The sequence below is a fragment of the Bidens hawaiensis genome, unplaced genomic scaffold, assembly GCF_021521415.1.
Source record: "Bidens hawaiensis isolate Kalapana, Puna unplaced genomic scaffold, B.hawaiensis_p1.1 tig00023057_1, whole genome shotgun sequence".
Classification (NCBI taxonomy): Eukaryota; Viridiplantae; Streptophyta; class Magnoliopsida; order Asterales; family Asteraceae; genus Bidens; species Bidens hawaiensis.
Window position 1 is genome coordinate 106,244 of NW_027493610.1, and position 24,863 is coordinate 131,106.

The window sequence follows — 24,863 nt, forward strand, 5'->3', positions numbered from 1 at the left end:
AACTTTTCATCATAATTTTCATTACTTCAATTCTAATAGAAACAACCTTTTATAGGCAAAACAAGTAAACAAGGAAACTACCCACTATCCTAATAATTAGACCCATTACCTAGAATACTAAATAATAAAACAAACAAAACAAACTAGAATTAAAACTAGTGGTGCATGCATGAGAACATGGAGTTGAGTTGTTGCATTAAGTAGGAACATGGGTATGGCCATATGTATCATGCACGTATCAAAACCCTCGCCCTAAAAAACGTCCTTGTCCTCAAGGACGAGATTCGTTTCCCATGGTGGTTGCCACTCGACTCTTCCCGCTGCATTCGGTGCGGTCTCAATATCATGCCACGGTGGTCGCCACGCATGTCTTCCGATGGCATTCGGTTCTTCATTTTTTAGAGTCAAGACCCAATTGGTGTGTTTGTATGGGTGGGTGGTTGGTGTGGTTGCAGGTTTAGGGATAGCCTTTGATTTCGGATTAGCGTTGGTAGCGATGGAAGAGAGTTGTTTTGGTGCCAATTTGGGTTTTGGTTTGTGGTGCCGATTTTCCTTTTTTTGGTTTTTGATGGGTGAATTTGGTGCATGAAGGGTTTTGGAGCAAACGGTTTTGATGGCGGTGTAAGAGGTGGCAAGGGCGGTTCATGGCGTAATAGTAGTGGGCGAGCAAGTAGCGGTGGTGGAGGCCCTAAACCTTGAGAGTTAAGAAGCACAATGTCACACCCCGACCAAAGGCGGCGGAACATGCCGAGGTGTAACGATTGTCCATAAGCACATGACACTAATTAAAGTGACAGTATTTAATAAACTCATTTCATTTCACAACATCGAAAATGTCACATAACAATTATCTATAAAATAACCATAAACAAGATATCACAAAATATGGCAAATTTGATATTGTTCATTTTTACTAATATCCTAAGGTCTTTGATGTCGTTTTCTTCACAATCATAAATCAACCAAGATGCAAACCTGCAACATTTCATAAAATAAAGTTTGTCAACACAAAGGTTGGTGAGCAATTAATAAGTTTAATCATATTAGTATATAATAAAGATAGCCACAAAACTTGCATACGAAACAACAAATAAAAGTGGTAATTTGGATAAATAGATATCGCTAAACACATTAGCAACACCTAGCTATAAGGGGATGCCAAATAGTCTAGGATTTTATAGTTATCGTTAATTGCATTACGTTAACGACACCTTGCTATAAGGGGATGCCAAATAGTCTAGGATTTTATAGTTCCACCAACCAAAAGCGATAAACACATAGGCATATAAGCATAGAACACCAAATCGAGCAATTATTTAGGTAAATTATACAACTACGTTTGTGGTTTAAGATTCAAATATAAGGCATTTTGTTGAATAAGTATGAAATGTCACCCCCAAAATAAAAGATGGAAAATGGGGTATGAAGTACTCACCTTCAAGTAGTAAACTTGAAAGATGATAATTTGGAGATTTGTCGGAACGACAAGTTTAACGCACAATGCCTAAAAAGAAAAGAAGACTTGAATTTAGAAAGGTTGTCTTGAAGGTCTTTAAACAAAATAAATGTTGAGAAATGTAAAATAATTAAAGTTCAAGGTTTTAAAATGTAACTATTTAAGAATTTATAATAATAACCCTTTAAAAATGTAAGTTTGCTCGAAACCGGGTTAAAGTATCTAACCTTAATATTTACTCAACCTATGTTAAGTAATAAGGTGGGTAAAATGCAATAATTCAAATCCCTTTGGAATAAAGATACTAAAACGGTTTTTTTTATCGAGTGTTCGGGTTGTCGGTTCGGGTCTTGATAATTGGTCAAACCCAAAGTCAACTTTCCAAAATATTGAATGTTATGAGATAACTCAATAAAATTTAATAAGACTTAACCAAGTATGTAGTTCCGTTGTTTTAGAACTAACAACGCACGTTAAGCGAGTGTTCGGTTTTGTCGGTCCAAACTTTGTTATGAGATCAAGTTGGATCCAACATTTCCAAGTACTTAAGAAAATATTTAAAAATCAATTTGTAACTATTTTTAAAGAAATATACAAGTCTTGATGGCTAAAAAAAAAATACTTGTGTGTCTTAAGCGAGTAAGAATCGGTTTGGTTCGGTTTCCATCTCACAACAAGTTCATAGATTGTTTCCACATGTCCAAACACTAAAGAACTTGTATAATAATGTACAAATAAAAAATACTTTAAGTTTTACAACCAAAAGTTAACAATAAATTCTTTAAACAAAAGTTCGCTTTTCGGTTCGGATCGTGTTTCGGGTTAAGACCGAGGTAAGATTCTGCAAACCCATAACCATAGAATTTGTAAAAATGATTTTAGAAACTTAGATCTAACAATAAGTATGTTTAAACAATTATTTAACAAAACTAGTAACAAAGTTCGGTTTACGGTTTAGAGCTATTTACGGTTAAACCAAAGCATAGACTCTTAAAAACCCATAACCATGGAACTTGTAAACATGACCAATAAACTAAAATAAGCAAGATTAATATGTATGAACAAGTTATATAGATGTATATATATCAAGGACATGAAGTCCTCCATGAAGCCTTGCCTTATAAGGTCCGAAACCTCACCGACCGGAATCGGAGAAGTAACTACCAAAGGTAAACAGGGGGTGTATATTATATATATGTTGCACAACCATAAACGAGTATCAATAAGGCTACATAAATTAATTAAGATGAAAGACTAAAAACCTTCAAGAACATTTTAGAAGATAACCTTGAATCTTTGATGTTTGAGAGAGTTTTTTTTTGGAGTTGTAGCAAGGGAAAAAGAAGAGGAAATGTGGTGTATATATAGGGTAATACTGGTGGTCAAATATGGGTGTGAGACACAAGAGTTTTCATGTAAAATGGATCAAGACAAAAACATAAAACAACAACAAAAAAATAATAATAATAAATAAAAATAAAAATATGATGTTTTCAAGACCCAACAAGTGTGAAACAATATTGTAACATAAATCCGTCATTTTGATTATAACATAAGCTTCGGTTTACAAATCGGGTCGATTTACATAATAAACAAATACAAAAACGAATACAAACAATACCCGAAATTGACGAATGCCACACACAAGTTGTTGTTGGTTCTTCTCGAGAATGGTCCACAAGTCGTCGAGCAAGGACGTGATGTGAGAGGCCATAGTGGAAGGTGAGTAAGCAAAAGAAAGCACCAAATGATAGGTAGCCTTTTGTAGTAGGCAAACACTCCCAAAAAACAAGATAAAGAAGCTAGATATTGAAACAATTTTTCATCATAATTTTCATTACTTCAATTCTAATAGAAACAACCTTTTATAAGCAAAACAAATAAACAAGGAAACTACCCACTATCTTAATAATTAGACCCATTACCTAGAATACTAAATAATAAAACAAACTAGAATTAAAACTAGTGGTGCATGCATGAGAACATGGAGTTGAGTTGTTGCATGAACTAGGAACATGTGATGGCCATATGTATCATGCACGTATCAGATTTGTTGTTTCAGTTGAAATTCACGTTACTGGCGAGTAACCGTTTTTCCGGCAATATAACAACTTTTTCCAACGGTTTCACAGTCTTTTCCGGCATAATTCGTTTTTCCGGTGTTTTTTTTTCTGCCACCACAACTGATTTTTCCGGCAAGGTTTACAAATCAGATTGTGATATTCAGTTTGTTATGAGCTTATACATTTGATAATAATCTCATTAGATTGAATCCATTTGATAAAAATCTCATTTGATAATAATATTTATTTATTGTTAACTGGATTTAGCCACTCAATGCCCATATGGTGGCTAAGTGATCTGACATGTGATAATTTTATATTTGTTTTAGTTCTTTAAAACTAAATTTTACCATCGATTAATTTTTCAAATTTCATTTATAGATTTATTAACGTTTTTTTATTCTACTTTACTTTATTTATTTGAATTATTTATTTAGTTATGTTCGGCTTTATAATATTATTTGATTTGTTTTATAAAGCATTTATATCCTTTCAATAATAAAGTATATAGTTAAGGAACAATTTTTACTATTTATAACTGAATTTATTAACTTATTTTATTTGAATTTTTCCAAATTTGTTTCTATCTTTTTAACAAAATATATAATTAAGGAAACGTTTTTATTATTTAGAAGCAAATTATTCTTAGGGACTGAAAATTTATCACACTAAGCTATTGATAGAAATATGAAGATTATTAGCTAACAATACATGCATTTAAATGTTCATTTATGATATAAAAAATATTTATGTTATGACCTTCCGATTGAAATATTCTGATTTTATCATTGCACTCATTCCGTGTTCAGTAGTCGATTCGTATCGTGTTTCAGGTTTTATTTCAAATTCGTCTTCTGTGTTGTTTAGTTCTGAATTTTTGATCAATATGTTTCAGTTCTGGTTCATACGCTTACCTTCGATTAATCGTATAAGAGATTTTGAAATTTTGGCTTATTCACTTGAGACATTCATTCGTATGTTCAATTTTAGCGTATGAAGAATTAGTGCATGTTTTCAATTTATGTTGAAGTTCAAGAATGTGATTGGTTAATTTATTAGATGGTCCCTACAACCATATTGGAGATTGAGTTATTTTACAAAGGCTAACAAAAATAAGAAGTGTGAGAAGTCATAATTGAGGGTAAAGTTAAAATACAAAGGACAACAAAAATGAGAAGGGTGAGAAGAAATCTAATCCATTGATCTTACTTAGATTTGAATGGTGGAGATTAATTTTAAGAAAATAAATTGATGAAAATGGCATAAAGGTAATAACTTACTTTTGTTGACAATCTCTTTCCACATGCAAGGCACATGTCAATCCCCCCACCATTTTAAAACGTCCATAACTTTTGCAACATTATTTTTTTTTTAAAATTTCACCATAATAACAAGCGTTTTTTTTTATCTTTAATATGAGTACCATATTATTATATAAAATAAAAAAGAATTAGTGGGTTTTTTATATTTTGTTATTGATTGTTCATTATGATTTTTAATTGGGTTTTTTTATGCATTGTGTTATAAATTTTGGTCATTGTTATCAATTGATACTCATATTAAAGATAGCAAATTAAAACAAGGATTACGTCATTGTGTCTTTTTGGTTGTTATTGTGTCTTTGGGCTCATCATTTGTGTTTTAGTTATTGTGTAATATGTAGTTTCCATTGTGTTTTACGTTTCAGGTCATTGTGTTATATGTATTCACCATTGTGTATTACGTTTCTGGTCATTGTATTATATGTATTTATCATTGTGTCTTGCGTTTCATGTAATTGTGTAACATGTATTCATCATTGTGTTTCATGTATTAGATAATTTGCTGTTATTTTATCATTATATTTACGTATTTTTATTACACAACCATATTATTAGCATTTAAAAAAACACAATGATGATTTGAAATACACAATGACGAAAAAAGCACAATAACAAACAGAAAGACACAACGACGAAAAGACACAATGACGTAATTTTTTTTTTAATTTTTATATAACAAAGTGATACTCATATTAAAGATAAAAAACGTTTGTTATTATGGTGGAATTTTTAAAAAAATAATGTTGTATGAAAAAGTTATTGACGTTTTAAAATGATGGGAGGATTGACATGTGACTTGTATGTTGATAGAGAAAATATATAGCATTACTTTTATATCCTTTTACCTTTGGTCCTCACTTGACACATGTCAATAAACTATGGCTTCTCACACTTTTCATTTTTGTTGGCCTTTGTAGAATAACTCAATCCCCATAATTGATTGACATGTGTCAAGTGTGGACCAAAGGTAAAAGGGTATAAAGTAATAGTACACATTTTCTTTCTCCACATGTAAGTCACATGTCAATTCCCCCATCATTTTAAAACGTCTATAACTTTTCATATGATATTAATTTTTAAAACAAAAATCATCATAATAACAAGCGTTTTTTATTTTTAATATGAATATGACTTTGTAATATAAAAATTAAAAAAAAATTACGTCATTGTGTCTTTCTGTTTGTTATTGTGTCTTTTTCGTCATTGTGTCTTTCTGTTTGTTATTGCGTTTTTTCGTCATTGTGTCTTTTAAATCATCATAGTGTTTTTTTTAAATGCTAAAAATACGGTTGTGTAATAATAATACGTAAATATAATGATAAAATAACAACAAATCTTACATCTTACATATATAAGTAATAAAAGAAAACCCCTAATGCCACATGGCAACTCCTAACACCTCTCTATCCTATGTGTCACTTCATAAGGCTTTCTAATCATCCACTTTGCCACATGTGCACTACTAAATACAAATAAATATTAAATACTCATAATGAATACAAACTAATAATTAATAAAAACTAATAATTAATAAATACTAATAATAACAATGACATAAAAATAATACTATTGCTACTAATATTATTTATATCATTATTATTACTATTATAAGTAGCTTTTAGTAATAAAAAAAGAGGTGTGAAAAAACAACAAAGTAGCTAAGAAAATAAGAATCGATCATCAAAATTTTATAAGTTTCTGAGTGCAAAAGAGTATTTTGTCATAGTTAATTTTTACAGTAGATTATTTAAAACTAAATCAAGGGTTTTGGACAATATGGGAAAAAATAAATTTCAGGTTATAATCTCTAGCAAGGGCAGTTTAGGAACAACGTGTTTTTATTATAAAATATTGTTAATCGATTTAAAATTTGATACAGGTTAAAAGCACTTTTATCTAAAAAGAGTTAACGGGCCAAAGTATGTTTCAACTTTCAGGTCATGACTTTGGTGACAAATCTTTGGGGTCATGACTTTGGTAACAGATTAAAAGACTGATTTTGGAAATTTAAAATTTGGTTTCGGATTAGATTCAAAGTCAATATTATTTGTTATATATTTTTTATTTGATAGAGGTCAAATTTCTAAAAACATCATTTTACCCATCTTGGTTTCTTTTAAACTACTAACGGGCCAAAGAAGAATCAAATCGTGAAGAAGTTTAAAGAGGTACATATATTACTCTTTTTAGATTATATGCTAGCCCATAATAATATCTCATTGTATGTATAAATTTGTCTAAGTTGTTAAAACTTATGACATGACGCGGTGATATAGGCCATAAGAAAAAAAATTAATAATGTCATCTATTTACAGAAGTTTGAAATAATTTATGGTTCAAATGTAATTTGGGGATATGCTTATTTATTTATTAAACATTTCATATATGTTGAGTTTTATATTACTATTATAACTAGCCTTTTACAATAATAATATCATATGAGTTCTCTTTCTTAAAAAGAGCTTACAAGTTTTATAATCTAGCGATGTGGGACAAGAACTCACATTCTTATTTATACCAAGGTGGAAGCATTTCATTTTCTTTCATCCACCAATGTGGGATGGAATTCACTTTTATTTCTTTACTTTCCCTTTTATTATTTTATGGTTTGTTATAATAGACTAGGATTAGAGTTTCAATCTTAGCCAACAAGAAACATAATACGGTTTCCATATAATTAAACTTGTCAAAAGTTATCAAAAGTGGAATAAACATTTTGAATAGTATTTGAAATTCATATATTATATAACTAGCTTAGTTTATTTGATAGAGAAAAAATTTCTAATAACATCATTTTACCCCATCTTGGTTTGTTTTAAACTACTAACAGGTCAAAGAAGAATCAAATCGTGAAGAAGTTTGAAGAGGTACATATGTTACTCTTTTTAGATTATATGCTAGCCCATAATAATATCTCATTGTATGTATAATTTGTCTGAGTTGTTAAAATTTGTAACATGACGTGGTGATACAGGCCACAAGAAAAAAAATTAATAATGTCATCTATTTACAGAAGTTTGAAATGATTTATGGTTCAAATGTAATTTGGGGATATGCATATTTATTAAACATTTCATATATGTTGAGTTTTCTTACTACTAACAAAATTTATATTGTTAAACCCATATAATACATGGGTAGCTAAGCTTGTAATATAATACATAAACACAATGATGAATACATATTACACAATTACATGAAACATAATACACAATGATGAATACATATAACACAATGACCTGAAATGTAAAACACAATGGTGAATACATATAAAACAATGACCTGAAACGTAAAACACAATGGAAACTACATATTAAACAACGACATGAACATAATACACAATAAAAACACAATGATAAGTAGAAAGACAAATGATGAGCACAAAGACACAATGACGTAATCTTTGTTTTAATTGTTATCTTTAATATGAGTATCAATTGATAGCATAATGACCAAAATCTATAACTCAATGCATAGAAAAACCCAATTAAAAATCATAATGAACAACCAATAACACAATATAAAAGACCCACTATTTTTTTTATTTTTATACAACAATATGATACTCATATTAAAGATAAAAAAACGTTGTTATTATGGTGAATTTTTTTTAAAAAAATAATGTTGCATGAAAAAGTTATTGACATTTTAAAATGATGGGGGAATTGACATGTGCCTTGCATGTGGAAAAAGAAAGTCAACAAAAGTGGGTTATTACCTTTATGCCCTTCTTTTCAATTTATTTTCTTAAATTAATCTTCACTATTCAAATCTAAGATCAACGGAGTAGATTCCTTCTCACCCTTCTCATTTTTGTTATCCTTTGTATTTTAACTTTACCCACCATATTTGATGTAATTTAATCTCAGAAGTTGTAATTCAAATGAGTTAATAGGGTAGCCACTTATAAATGAATTACTTATCACATTATTAAGCCAAGGTAGTTTTGGAAGTTTTGTCGCGAGGGGTATTTTGAGTGTTTTCAGAAACTAAGGTTTAAACGTGTAAAGTTTGAATTGAAATTCGGTCCAGATTTGGTTATTGATTTCAAGTGGCGAAATTCCTGTGGATTAGATGTTCGGGTCAGTTTTGGTTTGAACGTGAGGGGCGAATTTGCAAAGTTTGTTTGAAGTTTGGTTATTTGACTATTTTTAGTCAGACGCGTCAAAACGAAAAGATTTTTAACAAGTTTTTTTGGTGAAATTTTTTACCAAGATTTTCACTAACACGAGTGTGGCTCGTTCAAGGGAAATATATGGAGAAACATTTTTTTTCAGGTTAGCTCGTACACTAGATTGTTCGAGTTTTAGCTGGTGGTGTTTCGTAATTAACTGCAGTGACAGTTTGGTAATATTGCTGCAGTGGCAGTTTTGTAATTACTCATAGTGACAGTTTGGTAAATACTGCGAAAATACAAGCTGTAAGTTTTAACGAGCTTAACGACGTCTTTTGATCAAACTTTTCAACAGCTTAAAGTTTGATTCGGTCAAAGACGACATTTGAAGTTGTGATCAAGAAATTTTTTTTCGATCCTCGTTTTGGTGCTCAGCTCGCGTATTCGTTAAAGGGGCATTTACATATTTCCCCTTCCTAAACTTTGAAATTACATATTTCCCCAAACCATGCTTAAAGAGCATGTACATTTTGCATTAAAAACTTGTATTTTTGGGAAATATGTAATTTCAAAGGTTTAGGAAGGGGAAATATGTAAAAATCCCTTCGTTAAATTCAAAGATGAAGTCTTTTCATTCTTTAGTTGTTACCAATTCGATCGATCAAATTAGTTCTTCTTCTAATAATAAGATCAAATTTCCTGAACTTACAAATATTGCTGATCTCATGGATTGGAAAGTGTAACACACGCTACTTTTCGAACCCGAAAACCCGACCCATTTCGAATTTTCGGTTTTGTTTATAAAAATATAATATATATATATATACATATATTATTATTATTAATATTCTCAAATTACGTTTCATGTAACATTCGTTGATTCTGTTTTTTATTTGAATTTGACTTCTGCATTTGCATTCGTTAAACCAACCTGATTTATCGATTCAATATATTTTTGTTTATCGTGCAGCATTAACATTTCAATCTCGACGATTTATTTTTATTGATAGTTCATTTTTTATTCGTTTGTCTATTTAACGAAACCACGGGATTTAATGTCTTTATTAAGCGATCTTCAAGCAATACGAGTATACTATAACAAAATTATCCAAGCATACTAAATTGTATTCCATTTCATAGTCCAAGGCCTAATCTGTAAATACTATTTAATTTCTATTTTTAAAGGAGCTTCAAAATTAAAGGACCAAAAGTGTAAAATGTGTTAAATTATATATATACTAATTTGCAAATCACCGTTGTCTCACATATTCACACTGTAGATAAGGAGTACTACTACTACTTCTTCTTCTTCTTCTTCTTCTTCTTCTTCTACGGTTTGTACAACTCTACCTTTTTTTCTAATTTGAAGAGATTAACTAACTTCTAATTTGTCTCCTATCTTCCCTACTAAACCATTCTTCACATATATTAATCTTTGCGACCCCTTATCGTTTGTTCTACGATGGCTCAACCTTTTCCTTCTTACACACAAAACCTCTCCCATCTGCAAGTGCTCCGACACCGTCGTTAACCTTAGTTTTGTCACTGATGTTATTTTGACCTAAACCTGATAACAAATTAGGAATTTTCTAAGTAAACCCTAGCGATTTTTAGGGTTTAAGGCAATTAGGGACTTATAAGAAGCTGCATATTAATTCACATTTTCCTCGAATCCGACCTTAATTCAATCTCAGCTCAGGTATGTGTTTTCATATTGTTTTGTGTTTGTGACTTTTGAAATTAGGCTTTTAGGCTGTGTTTTTTTTGGTGCAGACCAGGTGTACGATGAAATGTCAGTTGGTTTCGTAGTTCTTGAAGCATGGGTTTTAAAGGCATTTTGGCCTTGAATATGTTTTTTGTTGTTTTACAGTTGTGGTTGTCTATTTAAGCTATGTATTTACATAGTATATAGGCTTTTGCTATTTGTTTTTGTAATTGACGATGTTGTTTGCACTATACATTGGCATTAGCTTTTGCCACCATTATTAATATAACTTAGGTGTACCTCATTTTATTACATTAACTTTTAAGTAATATGGCATGTGTTTTTAGATACTTTGGGCTTAGTATTATGTCAAAATTAAATGTCTCATTTTGATTTAACTGTGTATAGTAGGGGGCACTGGCTATGGCCCAAGATATAGTACTCAAGATTTATTAAATGTTAATATCACCATCTGTAAAAGTTCATTATTATTTTATATGCAGACATACATATTCAAGTATAATAATGTTCATGGCCAATGGAAGCACTATGAACTTAAGGTGAAAGACGAAAGCACTCTTCTCTCGGCATTTGTCAAGTACAATAATGTTCATAGCCATTGGAAGCACCATGAGCTTAAGGTGAAATACTAAAGCACCTTTCTCTCGGCATTGGGTAACATCTACAAGACTCTTTTTAAGTTACCTTTGGGCAGAATGTTTTTGTTGTGGGAATTTATATTATTATCTTAATATTGTTATTTAAAATGCAGATGACAATCCGTTCCATATAAAACGGGCCAAAATTCTCACCTTTACCCGTTTCACCTATTAAAACAATGTATAGCCGAAACAAGCATGCTTACTTAAATGGGTCAAGTTGCATACGGCAAGGTACAAATATAACAGGACTAGAACAAATTCTTGCACATTTGATGCAATGAAAGCTAGTTATAAGAATACTAAAACAACTTTTTGCTCATTCAATGTAATGAAAGTCACTTTATATTTTTTTGATACATATTGGTTTAATAAATGGATATATTTTAGGATTGTTTATGTTTAGTGCTTATTAGTAAAGTTAAAGGATTGTAGTAATGCTAACCAAGTCAAACCTGGGACCCTAATTTAGAACCACAATGACGTGTCTAGAAATGAAAAACCACAAGTCTAAGTACCACCGTGACACATGGATAGTCTAAATAGTTGATTAAACGTTACCTCCCACAGCGATGCGCGGGGTAAAGTTACTAGTATAATATTATAAATCAAAACCCAACCCAGCCCCTAACCATCTCCGCGCTTTTCCGATCAGGATCGTCCGGCCGCAGGAATCGGCGCCGGCAGGCCATGAAACACCCCCTAATCTCGCTCTTTGACCCTTTAATTCATTGTAACTGATTTAGACTAAGCATGCTACCAACAAACAATGACAATAACATGTAAAAATGATCAATAACGGAGCAATTAAAACTCGTTTCAGCCGTAACTTTCGCCGGAAAAACGGCCGAATGTAATTAACGCTATAAATCAATATTCGTTTCAATTGACAATATATATAGATCCTAAACATCAAGCTAAAATTGTTCCAAACAACATCTCTCTCTGAATCACTCTCAAACTCTAGAAATTTGTTCGTCAAAGTTTGTTTCCGGCCAAACTCCGTTCACTGTCAAAACGTTACATTACCGGGTAATTTTTATATTCTTTTGATTAGTTTTCAACCGACAAACAAAACCCCCAAACTAATTTCATCAAACGTGGAATGAATTAACAAAATCAAAAGTTAGGGTTATGTTGAAGAAGATGATCCAGATTGTTAATATATATATATATATATATCTTTTCTGTTTTCTTAAAATAGCTAAGTTAGATCAAACGGGTAAAACGTATGTGCGTAGGCGCGAAGACCTGTGTTCGAATCTGACCCGGGTCAGGCCAGTTTGTTTATTTTTTTAAATCATTTTTCTTTATTATTTTTTTATCAAATAAAATTATTAAAAATCAAATAAAATTATTTTAAGCTAAATAAAATTTATTAGAAATTATAGTTTACCATTTTCATCCAAAAACCAAATAATTCTTTTGTGAAAACCCGACAATATTATTTTATAGTTCCGTTTTCGTTAGCTTTATAACTTTAAAATCTGTTAGTTTTAATCCTATAGCATAATTATTTTTGAGATAAAATCACGTTGTTAAAATCTTCCCATATTAATAACAAGTTATTAGATGAAATAATATTTACGCTAATATTATAATTCTTTCTCGTTAAATCGTTAATATTAGTTTCGATAAACATTAATTCGTTAGCTTATAATTCATTAAACCGATAAAGATGGCTTTATAATTCTTTAACCTTTAAATTCTTTAATTCGTTAACATAAATATTCTTCATGATATGCTCTTTAAAATCCGTACCATGTAATATCGTAACTCTCATATTAGTGTTAAAAGTTATAATATTAAAATAATATAAATCGTTAAAAATCCGTTAAAGCTTAAAAATAATACTATATTACCAATTCCATAAGATATATTAAAATGATGCTTAACACCTAAACCAAGTTATTAAACTTCTTTAATCCCGTTTTTTAGATTTCGTTTTTGTTTTTCTTATAGTTCTTGAAGTTCGGTTGCTTCGGTTTCGTTATTGTGCTTTCGGCTTTTATTACAAGTTTATCTTCAATTTCAAGGTGAATTTTTCACACCCCCTTTTAACTCTTTTATTACTTTTGGGGGTAGCATATGTATCCTATTTACTCAATGGTTTATCGAGTCATTTACAAAACTACAATTCGATACCTGGACTTGTGTGTTTACTTTATTACTTGCTCATGGTTTCCTCAATAAATATGATCATATGCCCCCATTTGCACTCTTAGGACCATTTTGTTATGAGTGGAATATGGCCTCATTATCCGAGTACGTTGGTTGTTACCAACTGGAAAGGACCTTACTTGCGCGATTATCCGAGTACGTTGGTTGTTACCAACTGGAAAGGACCTTACTTGCTCGATTACACTTGTTCATGGAATTGTACGATTTTTCTTATGTATTTATATCAAATTGTGTGAACTCACCAACTATTCATATAGTTGACATTATTTTATGCATATCCTACAAGTACTGTTAGTAGAAGATGACACACGGAGAAGACACTAGACTTAAGTTATTTAAACCAATTGACAAACTGTTTAGTTGTATCTATTTTCCTTGAATTTCTTGTTTCAAACTTGTGTACTTGGCTTGTAAATTAATTAATGATAATATTATCATTTAATAGTGTCACACGTGTTTTGAACAATCTGTACGTCACACTCGAGCGTTTTCGCTTAAGCCAGGGTGTTACAGAAAGTTCGTTTTGAAGAATATATCAGCTTGATTAATAAAGATTTGTTGATACCGATCAAAGAAATGGCTTATTGTCGACCATTATCGAATCGACAACATTTACGGTATATACAAACCAGAGTTTGAATGGAATGATTGTGAGAAAACTGAGTATGATCATGAAAGGAGGGTGTTTGCGACACTTAGAACAACAATATCATTTGTTGTACAATATGAACCCAGAGAATCCAGAGCATACGCAGGATGCCTAAATTCATATGAGATTTGGATGTCTCTTGATCGACAATATGCTTATTATTGCAGTCTTAAACCCGATTTTGATGCATTCAAGCATTTGCCTGATGAAAGTCTAATCGTGATGATTGAGAGATTTTTAAACCTGTTAAAGGAAATTGATGAAAACAAAATTCATGTATCAAATGAAGAGATTAAAGAAAGATTGGTTGACATTCCCTATGGTCAAGATTCAGGAGTTATTTTAGGAAAGGTTGTTTCAACATCATCATCTGAATCTTCTCAGACATCAGCGGTGACTGATGAGTTTCCTATGTCATCAGTGGAATCTTTTGAATTTGAAGTTGACGAAGAGTGGTTAATGGATTTGAAGAAAGCTCATGTTGATGAAGACTTGTCTATGCTTGCTGATGATATATCCAAGACCACTTCATCAATGAATGTGAATGATGATCCAAATGCGATGGAGATTATCATGCCTACCCAGGTGATTCTTCTTGATAATCTTTATAAATCTTATAGTTTCGTGCCAACGTCACCAGAGGTATCTTCTAAACCATCTGAATCATTTGTTTGTGAAATTTGCGCTAAGAATTTAAATTCATCTGTTGTTAATGAAACTCAGAAAATTGATTGTTCTCAGTGTGGTGAATAAAAGTCTAAACTTGAATCAATTCGTCACCACAATGAGCACTTAGTATTTGATTTAACATGTATTTGTGACAACTACCGACAAGCACTTGAAAATGATCAAAAATCTAAAGATAAGATCGAGGCATTGTCGAATATCAATCATGATTTGAAAGCTGAGGTTGGGTGTAAATTAATAATCATCGAAAAACAGTTTCAAAAACTTTTGTAATTGAGAACCAAAATAACTGAGCTTGAAAATGAGGTGCTGAAGTTAAAAAATAAATTGGGTAAATTTAGAAATTAATCTTTTCTACTCAATGAAATTATTAAAGTTAACAACAATCACCAAAAGAGTGGTAAATTTAGAAATTAATCTTTTCTACTCAATGAAATCAAAAACTGGTAAACCAAAAATGATTGTTACACCAAGAACATGTGAAAAGAAATTTGATTATGAAAAGACATCAAAATCATTTTCAAAACCGAGTTTGTGGTTCACAAAGAATATGATTTTGTTCATCGATATAGGTCACTTTAAATATAGTGACTTTGTTCAGGTTAAAACTACTTTAATAAAAACTGATTGTTCCTTGGAAAAAGTTGTAAAACGGGTTATTGTAAAAAATTGTAACTGGTCAAAATGGTTCCTTGGAAAGAAAAATAAAAAAATGGTCCAAATCGTTTAACCTATTGGTTCAACTTTTTACCTAACACAATTATCGGAGCTGAATGGATAATTTTAAAAACTATAATTTTAGTTCAGGTCAAAACAACACTAAAAAAATTGATACAGGTCACAAACATGCTGTTTTCCAAAATTGGTAAAGGGTGAAAATGGCTCGACCCCTTTAACACGTATATTGCTTGTGATGTAAATAACTCGACATTTAGAATTTTGAGAAAATGGGCTAAATAAAGGATTTTGAATTAAAAGAATCTTTAAACACGTGTAATGCTTCTCATGCTTCAAAGACCATGTACCAATAGAAACATGTAGATTGATATATATAAGTTTTATCTTATTAGAAATAGTGACTTGCTACAACATTCTTCTCAGTTGCTCCTAAAATACTTTAATTGTAATGGTTACTGATTAAAAATAGTTAGGATCAAATAATCAACTAGCTGGTAAATATAAGTGTTGTAATAATAATGTTTGAAATAATGTTTCTCCTAAAATTTTTAGTGCTTGGAGGTCTACAAATAGAAAAACAATCTATGATTCAAAATACATGTTGGTCAACCCTATTTGATTAATATCAATAATTAATTGTGTGAATTCATGGTTTTCTTTTTATATAATAATACGATAATTGTTTTCATCCTTCTTGTAGATGGATAGATGCATGTAATGGATACCATTGTGACGGTTTTAGATTTAACTCCAACAAAAAACCAGTATGCTAGACGTAAAATTGGGATGGATGATAAGAAAAACCCCGGTATATTATTTATCTATTTTTTTAATATCTAAACATTTCAAGCTTTGGAAGTATAAATACGTACACATCTTTAAATGTACTTATTAGATATCAACACTATCACTTTTGTTTATATGTTTACTCACAATGCCTACAACTTGGGGAGGAAAATTGCCTCAAAAGTTTGTGGAGGATCTTGCATTAGTAGGAGCTCGGTTTTTTCATCGTCAAGGAAGCTTTTAGATTTATTATATATGCTAAGCTACATGTTATTTCGAACAAAAAGAAGTATTTTGAGATTCACAATTAAAATAACGGACCTTATTTATTTAATTTATTTTTACCTCTATGTTTGTTTATTTCTTTCAAATTACGAGCCCTATTTAATTTTTTCGTTTGACAAATCTAGTGTAATATATGGGTTGTAATAATATTGTGAATCATAAAAACAATAACCATTCATATAATCGAGCTTGTTATTTATTAGAAAGTAGAAAACAAAATTCAAATTTTTTGAGAAAATAGTTAACGGTTTCTTGTAATCCTAGTTAAAGTGTGCTCTAATGAATGGTAAAGTTTTATGAAATCAGAAAGTTAAAGCAACTACTATTCAGTTATAGGGGTCCAACATCAAATATTAGTCGAGGGACAATATTTGAGATATAGTCTATAAGAGTTGGATAACTGTGACCTTATTATCATTCAGAAATTATACATACATGTATAAAATGTAAACATATATTTACTAATAGTAATATCAAAAGTCAAAACTCAAAAGTGTTAATATTTAAAACATGATCTAATCGTAAGCCATGAAATCTTCCTCTAAGTCCACATCAACCAAGGCATCCAAAATATCGGCCGGTGAGCATTGTAGTGATCACCGTGAATATAGGGATTGTGGATGAGCCATGTACGTACTCATTGGAATGGTATGGGATGTTACATTACGACGTGTTATGTCTTTTCATGTGTTACGTTAAATAATGTGTTATGATAAACGAATGTTTTTGTATAACTAGAACTCACACAACGCAACTGACTTTTAATATGCACATTAGATTAACTACAGGTGTTTATGTGCTAGGATGGAGGGCATTAACGAGCTATCCGTACAAAGACCTACATCCTTATTTATCATATTTACATTTATGTTAAAAGAAAAGTTTATTTTATGTTTGCATTATATAACAAATGTTTGAATATTTCTACCACCACATTTTAATGCACGCATTTTTAAGTCTGAGAACTATGTCTTATTAGTAAATCTAACCGTTGTAAGGTATCCAATTTAGGATCCTTACAATAAGTGAGTGAACTAATTTGGTCAAGTGTAACGAGTTGTATGTAATTTGCAATCAAGTTGTAAACGAATTATCCAGATGATAGACCGTTTCATGGGTTGTAAACGAATTGTAACAAATGAGTTAAACGTTCGTTAAACGAGTATGTGGGTTTATACTTTAAAAATAATAGCTTTTAGCACCTGTATTACGGTTTTGTTTTGTTTTTTTGTTTTTACTTTTGCCGTTTCTAATATTGTGAATATATTTTTTCGGATCTTAATTTAAGTTATTGTAAGGATGTCTGTAATATACTTTGACCTACTTTGATCCATTTATGTTTGGTTATATTTGTTTATGTTCATTTTTAGATAAAATATTGAATGAATCATCTACTAAATGAATCACCTACTTAAGTGTATTTATTTATATTCGTTTGTGTTGGCTTACATTTGTTCATATATATTCATTTATATTCGTTTGCATTTGTCAGTTATGCTTGTTTATGTTCGTTTATGTTCATGAACTATTCATTTAAGTTTTAACTGAATGGACATTTAACCCGGGTTTGCATAAAAAAAAGCATTAACATCAAAAACCAAATCAGGAATGCTTTGATATATTTAAGATAGCATAGGATGCTAGCAATATTTAAGATAGCATGATATGTTATTTTATTCTACTTTAAAACTGGATAAACATATTAAAACAAGCAAGACAGACTTTAGTTGACTTGATATTAAAAAGGAAAAAAAAAAGGGTACTTGATTTAGTAAAGGTTGAGTGTGCATGTGGAGTCACAATGAATATAAACATCTCGAGACAAAATTTTATAACGCATTTACAAAATTCGTCATCTAAGTGTAATGAAAAAATAGGAACTTGGAATGTACATGTTTCTAAAGGTTGTTTCCTACACCTGGTCTTTTTCAATCTCTCTCGGAACCACCTTCGTCTATCGGTTGGTTTTCGGTTATATTCGCTAAGTACTCGAGAGCCTTGATCACGTTCCCTATGACCGGTCGTTTGTTGGCATCTTCTTGAAGACACGTTGCCACCAAGGATAAAGCATGACACAGCCCCTTTGTCGGGTATCTCTTTTCGAGCAGCGGGTCCGCCATCAAATGGAACTTTCTTCGGTCTTTGAACAAGGGTTCTGCCCACGCGATCAAGTTTTGTTCCTCACTTGGTCTTGAACCCTCGATCACTCGCCTACCCGTGATCATTTCCAAGAACACGACTCCAAAGCTATACACGTCGGACTTTCTAGTCAACCGACCGGTCAAAGCGTATTCGGGTGCACAATACCCGTAGGTCCCCATCACCTTAGTTGTGATATGACTTTGGCTACCGGTTGGGGCCAACTTGGCTAACCCAAAATCAGAAAGCCTCGCGTTCCAATCCTCGTCTAGTAGTATGTTGGAAGCTTTTAAGTCACGATAGATCACCGGTGGGTCCGCCTTATCATGCAAATACTCGAGCCCACGAGCCGCCCCTATTGCAATCTTGACTCTGGTGTCCCATTCTAGAGGCTTTTGCTCTCCTGCTCCCCAATCTTAACCATAAAACAAGATTCAAACGTTAGTTTTGACGCGTAAAAGTGAAAAACGACGCAAGTGCCATGGAAAACATACTAAATAGGTGATCTTCAAGCGAACCGTTGGGCATATACTTGTAAACGAGAATCCGCTGGTCGCCATCGCAACAATAGCCTACCAGGTTAACGAGATTCGAGTGATTAAGAAGACTCAACAACAAAGCCTCCACCAGAAACTCTTGGTTGCCTTGGTAACCATTTCTATCTAGCTTTTTCACCGCAACATCCTGTGAAACCGAAAAAAGAACATGAAAAGACAACATAAGACATGTGCTTGTTGTTAACATGTGATCATGATGGCGGGCGTGTACGTACGATGTTTTTGCTGGCAATGTGGCCTTTGTAGACCCTTCCGAACCCGCCTTCTCCAATCAACGAGTTGTAGTTGAAGTTGTTGGTGGCTAAGGACAAGTCCTCATATGTGAAAAATTGTGAACAAATGCTGTCTTTTCGATACTTGGCTATCTCATTCGTTATGTACCGTCGTCTAAAGCTATCTACACGTTGCATAACCGATGATTCTGGTTAGAACAAACATTTATTTTTTGTAACCAAATTATGACGCTAACTAATTACCATTTCCAAGAGAAAACCCAGGGAACGATTCTTCCTTAGTTTCTATGAAATCACAAGTGCCTTTCTTCCTTTTGGTTCGTCTTTGAGTTATACAACACCAAAAACAACCCATCATTTTCGTTATGAATCAGGCGTTGACCACTACACCACCCTTGGGTCATTGACATGATTCCGGTTTCCCTTGATCCATCTAGAAACTCACGATGGTGTTGCGTTTTTGTCTGTGATTAGGTTTAGACGGGAATCACGAGACGCAGCAACACCAACGTGTGTTCTTAGATTCGTTAACAAACGGAATTTCTTTTAGCTCCCAACAAGAACCAATCTTGCTTGGGTTCGAGTGAGCCAATAGAAATTCCGAATGTTTTTTGTTTGAGGGTTTCTTTTGACGTTGATTGAGAGCCGTTAGGACATATTTTGATATGGTCAAATATATTGCCTCCTCAAATTAAGTTGTCCTAACATCTAAGGCATCATAGGCCATTAAATTTGTTTGTGTTTGCACCTAATTAGGATATCAGACTTTTAACGAATTATTAAAAATGTATATTTAAATTTTGATTCTATCTGTATATAATTTTATAAATACTTGGCAACCATGCAATTTTTATAAATTTCACCACCAATTTGGCTGCATGTTTTTGGCTTGTAACAAACTATATATAAATAATAAAGTGAAAGCTTGTCATGCAATGCAACATGTAGGGAAGCTTGACTCGGGATACATGGGGAGGGGGGGCGAACTCACGGACCTTGTTTTGGAGGCGGACTTAATACGTATAAAAGTTTTCAGACGAATGCGCGTTAAAGTATTGTGAAAAAAATGGAAGAGGGTCCCTTAGAGGCTTAGAAGCTTCGCGGTTCCATGTTACCACATTTTTCAAAATGAAATTATATTATCAGTGAATTACGGATATTAATAATCTATCTATAATATATATAAACGAAAACCCTAAAATCCTACGTGTCGCGATGTGGTCGCTAAGCCACCAGATTGCTTGATTTTTAAATGGTGGTCTCTCGTTGACTTAACCTGATTTAGACCCGCTTGTGATAAAAACACCTCTAAAATCTACGGGGTTTCTAAACGTCCAACAGTAACCTTACGGGTCATAATACCCCTTATTGTTAAAATCAACTTGTCTCACTAATTGTTTGTTCATCGTCATCGCAATCCCCAACTCATCAGACCGTCTCAATCTTATAAATCATTGTAAACGTTCATGACATAACGTAGTCTTTAAAATCACTGGACTTGATTGTGAAATATCGGAGTGTTTATATTATTTCTAGAGAGAGAAAGAGATAAAAAAAATATGAGGTGAGAGAGAGAATGGGGAGGGCGTTCGTGTGCTTGATACTTGGTGGAGGAGTGGCCGCCGTTACGCAGCTCTTGAGTTCGCAAACAGAGGTGTCGCTTATGGTGAACTCTGCATCATCTCCGACGAACCTGTAATCAATCCTTCATCCTCCTTTTTTCATCCAATTTCAATATATTGTGAATTCGTTGACTGTAATTGATCATCGCGTTTGTTGAAATTGGTTGTTAATGTTCGGCCTTTTTTCTTTCTTGCACGCCAAGTGTTTGTTGTTTTGCCTGTTTGTGGAAACTTAGAATTTGCACATTAACTTTGATTTTCATTGTAACACAATCCCACATCGGCCGTGGACAGGAGAGATCCTTGGTTCATAAATAAATGCCTTGCCTCTTAAATCACCGGCGCGTTTTGGGCTTAATGGTAGTGGACGAGAGGAAAGCTCCACAGTTAAGCGTGCTCAGGTGGGGGACAATATTGGTGGTCTGAGGGGCCGGATGTTACATTCATAATGTTTATGGACACATTTGATTTCACACTATCAAATCAAATGGCACATTGGCACTCCACAACCAAGAAAGTCAAACTTTGAAAATTGAAAATTATTGGTAAGAACGGCTGTCTGTGGGGGACAATATTGGTGGTCTGAGGGGCCGGATGTTACATTCATAATGTTTATGGACACATTTGATTTCACACTATCAAATCAAATGGCACATTGGCACTCCACAACCAAGAAAGTCAAACTTTGAAAATTGAAAATTATTGGTAAGAACGGCTGTCTGTCTGGCCAATATCCGGACGACCGTTCTGACCACATGCGGTCAAACTTTGAAAAAATTACTTGGTCAAAATGATTGTCCAAATAGACAGTCAAATTTTGAAATTTTTTTGTCAGAACGGCTATTCGAGACGGTGTGGCATTAGATGTTCGACAGTGTGTATATTAACAGGTTTTGTCACCGTCTTTTTTTTAGGTGTTTGATTTTGTCTGTGTCGTGGAGGTTCATAATCATTGTTACTTCAGGACACTACACTGATATAAAGATAATGATTTTAGCCACTGATATAAAGGTAATGTTTTTAGCCATCGTGTTTATGATATTTGTTGTTGATGGCTAATTGAGAGGGCATATATGGAATTTGAAAGTAACTTTGCTATGTACAGTTCTACAAAGTGAAGGATTTGAGAATCATTAATTTCGTTGATAGTTGACTGCGGCTGATTCGAAAGTATCGTCGAATAAGTTCGTGAAGATATTGTTATTGTTACTGTTGTTATTGATAACGTCGAGGTAACTGAAACGGTGGAAGTATTCTTTGAGCTCGGATATGCCGGAGATGTTGACGCCCTTGCCGGCGTCGATGAAGTTAAGGAAGTTGTTCCACGTGGTCGGTTTTGGGTGGGATTAAACTGCCCTGAAGTGTTCTGGCGAGAAAGAGTTGTGGAAGGAGTAAGAAGAAGAAGATGGTGTTATAACTGAAAAACCGAAACATGTTTAGAAACATGTTTTGTTTGTTGTGTTTTGTAAAGTGTTTTTGGTTTTGTTTTAGTTTGATTAACAATATAAATTAAACTATTTATATGCCCAATAATATCATTTTCTAAATTATTTATTGGTTTTCCTAAGCTAAAAAAATAATATGATTATATGTTTTTGTGAACCTAACAGGGAGAGAGGTTCCTTTCATCATTTGGTTGCATTTGTGCAAGTGTTCTTTCAATTGCAGTTGCAAACCCTGCTGATCTTGTAAAAGTCCGCCTACAAGCTGAAGAAAACCTGCCAGCTGGTGCGCTGAGGCGTCACACTGGAGCATTAAACGCTTATTGGGCTCTTTGCTAACAACGATTCACAGCTGTTGGAAATACATGTCAACTTTATGAGCACGGTCAAATACGTTACGACATACTGTTGCTAATTGTATCATCGAAATTTTAATAATTATGTCGCTATCTGTCAATATCTTTATATTTGCATTAGTACTTTGATTAAGATCCATAAGCTAATATGTGATACCAATATTCAACTAATCGGGTCACGGGCAACTACTACACGTAATTTAACGAATATTAAATAAATAGTAATAGTTTTATATTAATGCTATAGATACATTTTATGTGGGCACATGAAAGAAGGTTGCCTTTCATTTTACCGATATGTTCCTATGTATTGGGTAATTGGGGTTCAATTTTGGCAAGTGGTAAAAGATTTAAGGTTATATTATTCGAGCCTTCGAGGGCATTTTGCAACATATTAATTATATGCTAATCTCTTATTTGTATTTTTACAACTGTTTATACAGTGGAGTTTCAAAAGCGGGGTTTGACTCACGCCCATATTTGTCTGTTTATGCAAAAAAGAAGACAAACTACCAAACGTAGAGCATGTCGATCCATAGATTCCTGATAAGAACGAAGATCCTGAATTATACAACCTTGTGGCTGAGTTGAAGATGCATGGTCCTTGCGCACATTATAACAAGCCATGCTCATGCGTTATAGACAACAAGTGTTTGAAAAACTTCCAAAAGAAGTTTCAAGATGAAACGTCAATAGATATAGATGGCTTTCCTTTATACAGAAGGCGCAATTCAAACGCAGTTGTTGAAAAATCAGACGTCAGTCTAGATAACCGAAGCGCCATACCATACAACAAGAAACTCTTGAAACGATACCAGGCTTACATAAACGTCGAATGGTGCAATTAGGGGTCGTCTATCAAGTACCTATTCAAATATATAAACAACGGCCCTGATCTTGCTTCTGTGTACTTCTCTAACAGTGGAGAGGGTGAAAAGAACATGGATCGTAATGTTGACGAGATTAAAGAGTTATATGATTGTCGATATTTGTCGGCATGTGAGGCGTCGTGGCGCATTTTTGGATTCAATGTCCATTATAGAATGCCTGCGATTATGAGACTGCCTTTCCACCTTCCAGGTAAACAGCAGGTGATTTATGGTACCGAGGACAATATTGATAATGTGTTGGAAAAAAATAGATACCGTTGCATCTTCAATGTTTGAATTGTGGATGAAATGCAACAGTGTTAATCTGGAAGCGCGCAAACTAACTTATTCAGAATTCTCAACAAAATTCGTTTGGCACGTCAACCGTGTGGCTGGCAACGAAGAAAGACAGGATTTTCTATTGGCATAATCCATGCAATATCACCCGCTCTTAGAGAAGCATACTTTTTACGAGTCCTTTTAAACAGAGTGAAAGGACCAAGAACATTTGAAGAAATGTGTACCGTTAACGGTCATATATACCCTACTTTCAGAGATGCATGTTACTCCCTTGGATTATTAGACAATGACACTGAATACGTTGAGGGAATTGAAATGGCAAGCATTGTCGGAACAGGTGCTCACCTACGTTCATTGTTTGCTACAATGTTGTCTACCGACAACCTCTCTAGGCCTGAACACGTATGGAACAGTACCTGAATACTTTTGTCTGACGACATCCTCCACAGGCAAAGAAAACTATTAAAATCACCAGATATATGTTACTTTTTTACCACATCATAATTAACAAACAATATTTATGAAATTAGATGATGCTTTATTAAAATATTCAAAACATTAAGACCCCTCCCACATACAAATAATAACCAAACTATGTAATATAACTAATTATATAGCGAAAGCGTTAAACTGATATTTGAAAATACTTTGTAATTTCCATAGCAATATACACCGCAAAACGTAGATACCAATGTTTAAAAAAAATTTGATTAGTTCCGTCGTTATATCCTCAACAATTCAAGAGATTATTTTTGAAATA

At 32.7% G+C, this 24,863-nt stretch overlaps 1 protein-coding gene across 1 annotated transcript; it reads right to left on the reverse strand.

Annotated features, from left to right (window-relative positions):
- Window positions 1-18,331: 18,331 nt before the first annotated feature.
- LOC143566873 (putative serine/threonine-protein kinase PBL23) lies at window positions 18,332-20,218 on the reverse strand. Its single transcript, XM_077053448.1, has 4 exons — window positions 19,758-20,218; window positions 19,497-19,678; window positions 19,219-19,408; window positions 18,332-19,139 (listed from the first exon to the last, which is right to left on the reverse strand). Exons 1-4 carry the CDS (start codon window positions 19,870-19,872, stop codon window positions 18,514-18,516), a joined length of 1,113 nt encoding a protein of 370 aa, XP_076909563.1. The 5' UTR covers window positions 19,873-20,218; the 3' UTR covers window positions 18,332-18,513.
- Between the last annotated feature and the right edge of the window lie 4,645 nt (window positions 20,219-24,863).

Excerpts from the sequence above, each read along its gene's own strand:
- LOC143566873 (XM_077053448.1), bottom strand. The coding sequence starts at position 19,872 with ATGATGGGTTGTTTTTGGTGTTGTATAACTCAAAGACGAACCAAAAGG. Across the intron at positions 19,679-19,757 it reads TGGGTTTTCTCTTGGAAATG|ATAGCTTTAGACGACGGTAC; the intron begins GTAATTAGTTAG and ends TGCAACGTGTAG. Across the intron at positions 19,140-19,218 it reads GCTTGAAGATCACCTATTTA|ATTGGGGAGCAGGAGAGCAA; the intron begins GTATGTTTTCCA and ends TTTATGGTTAAG.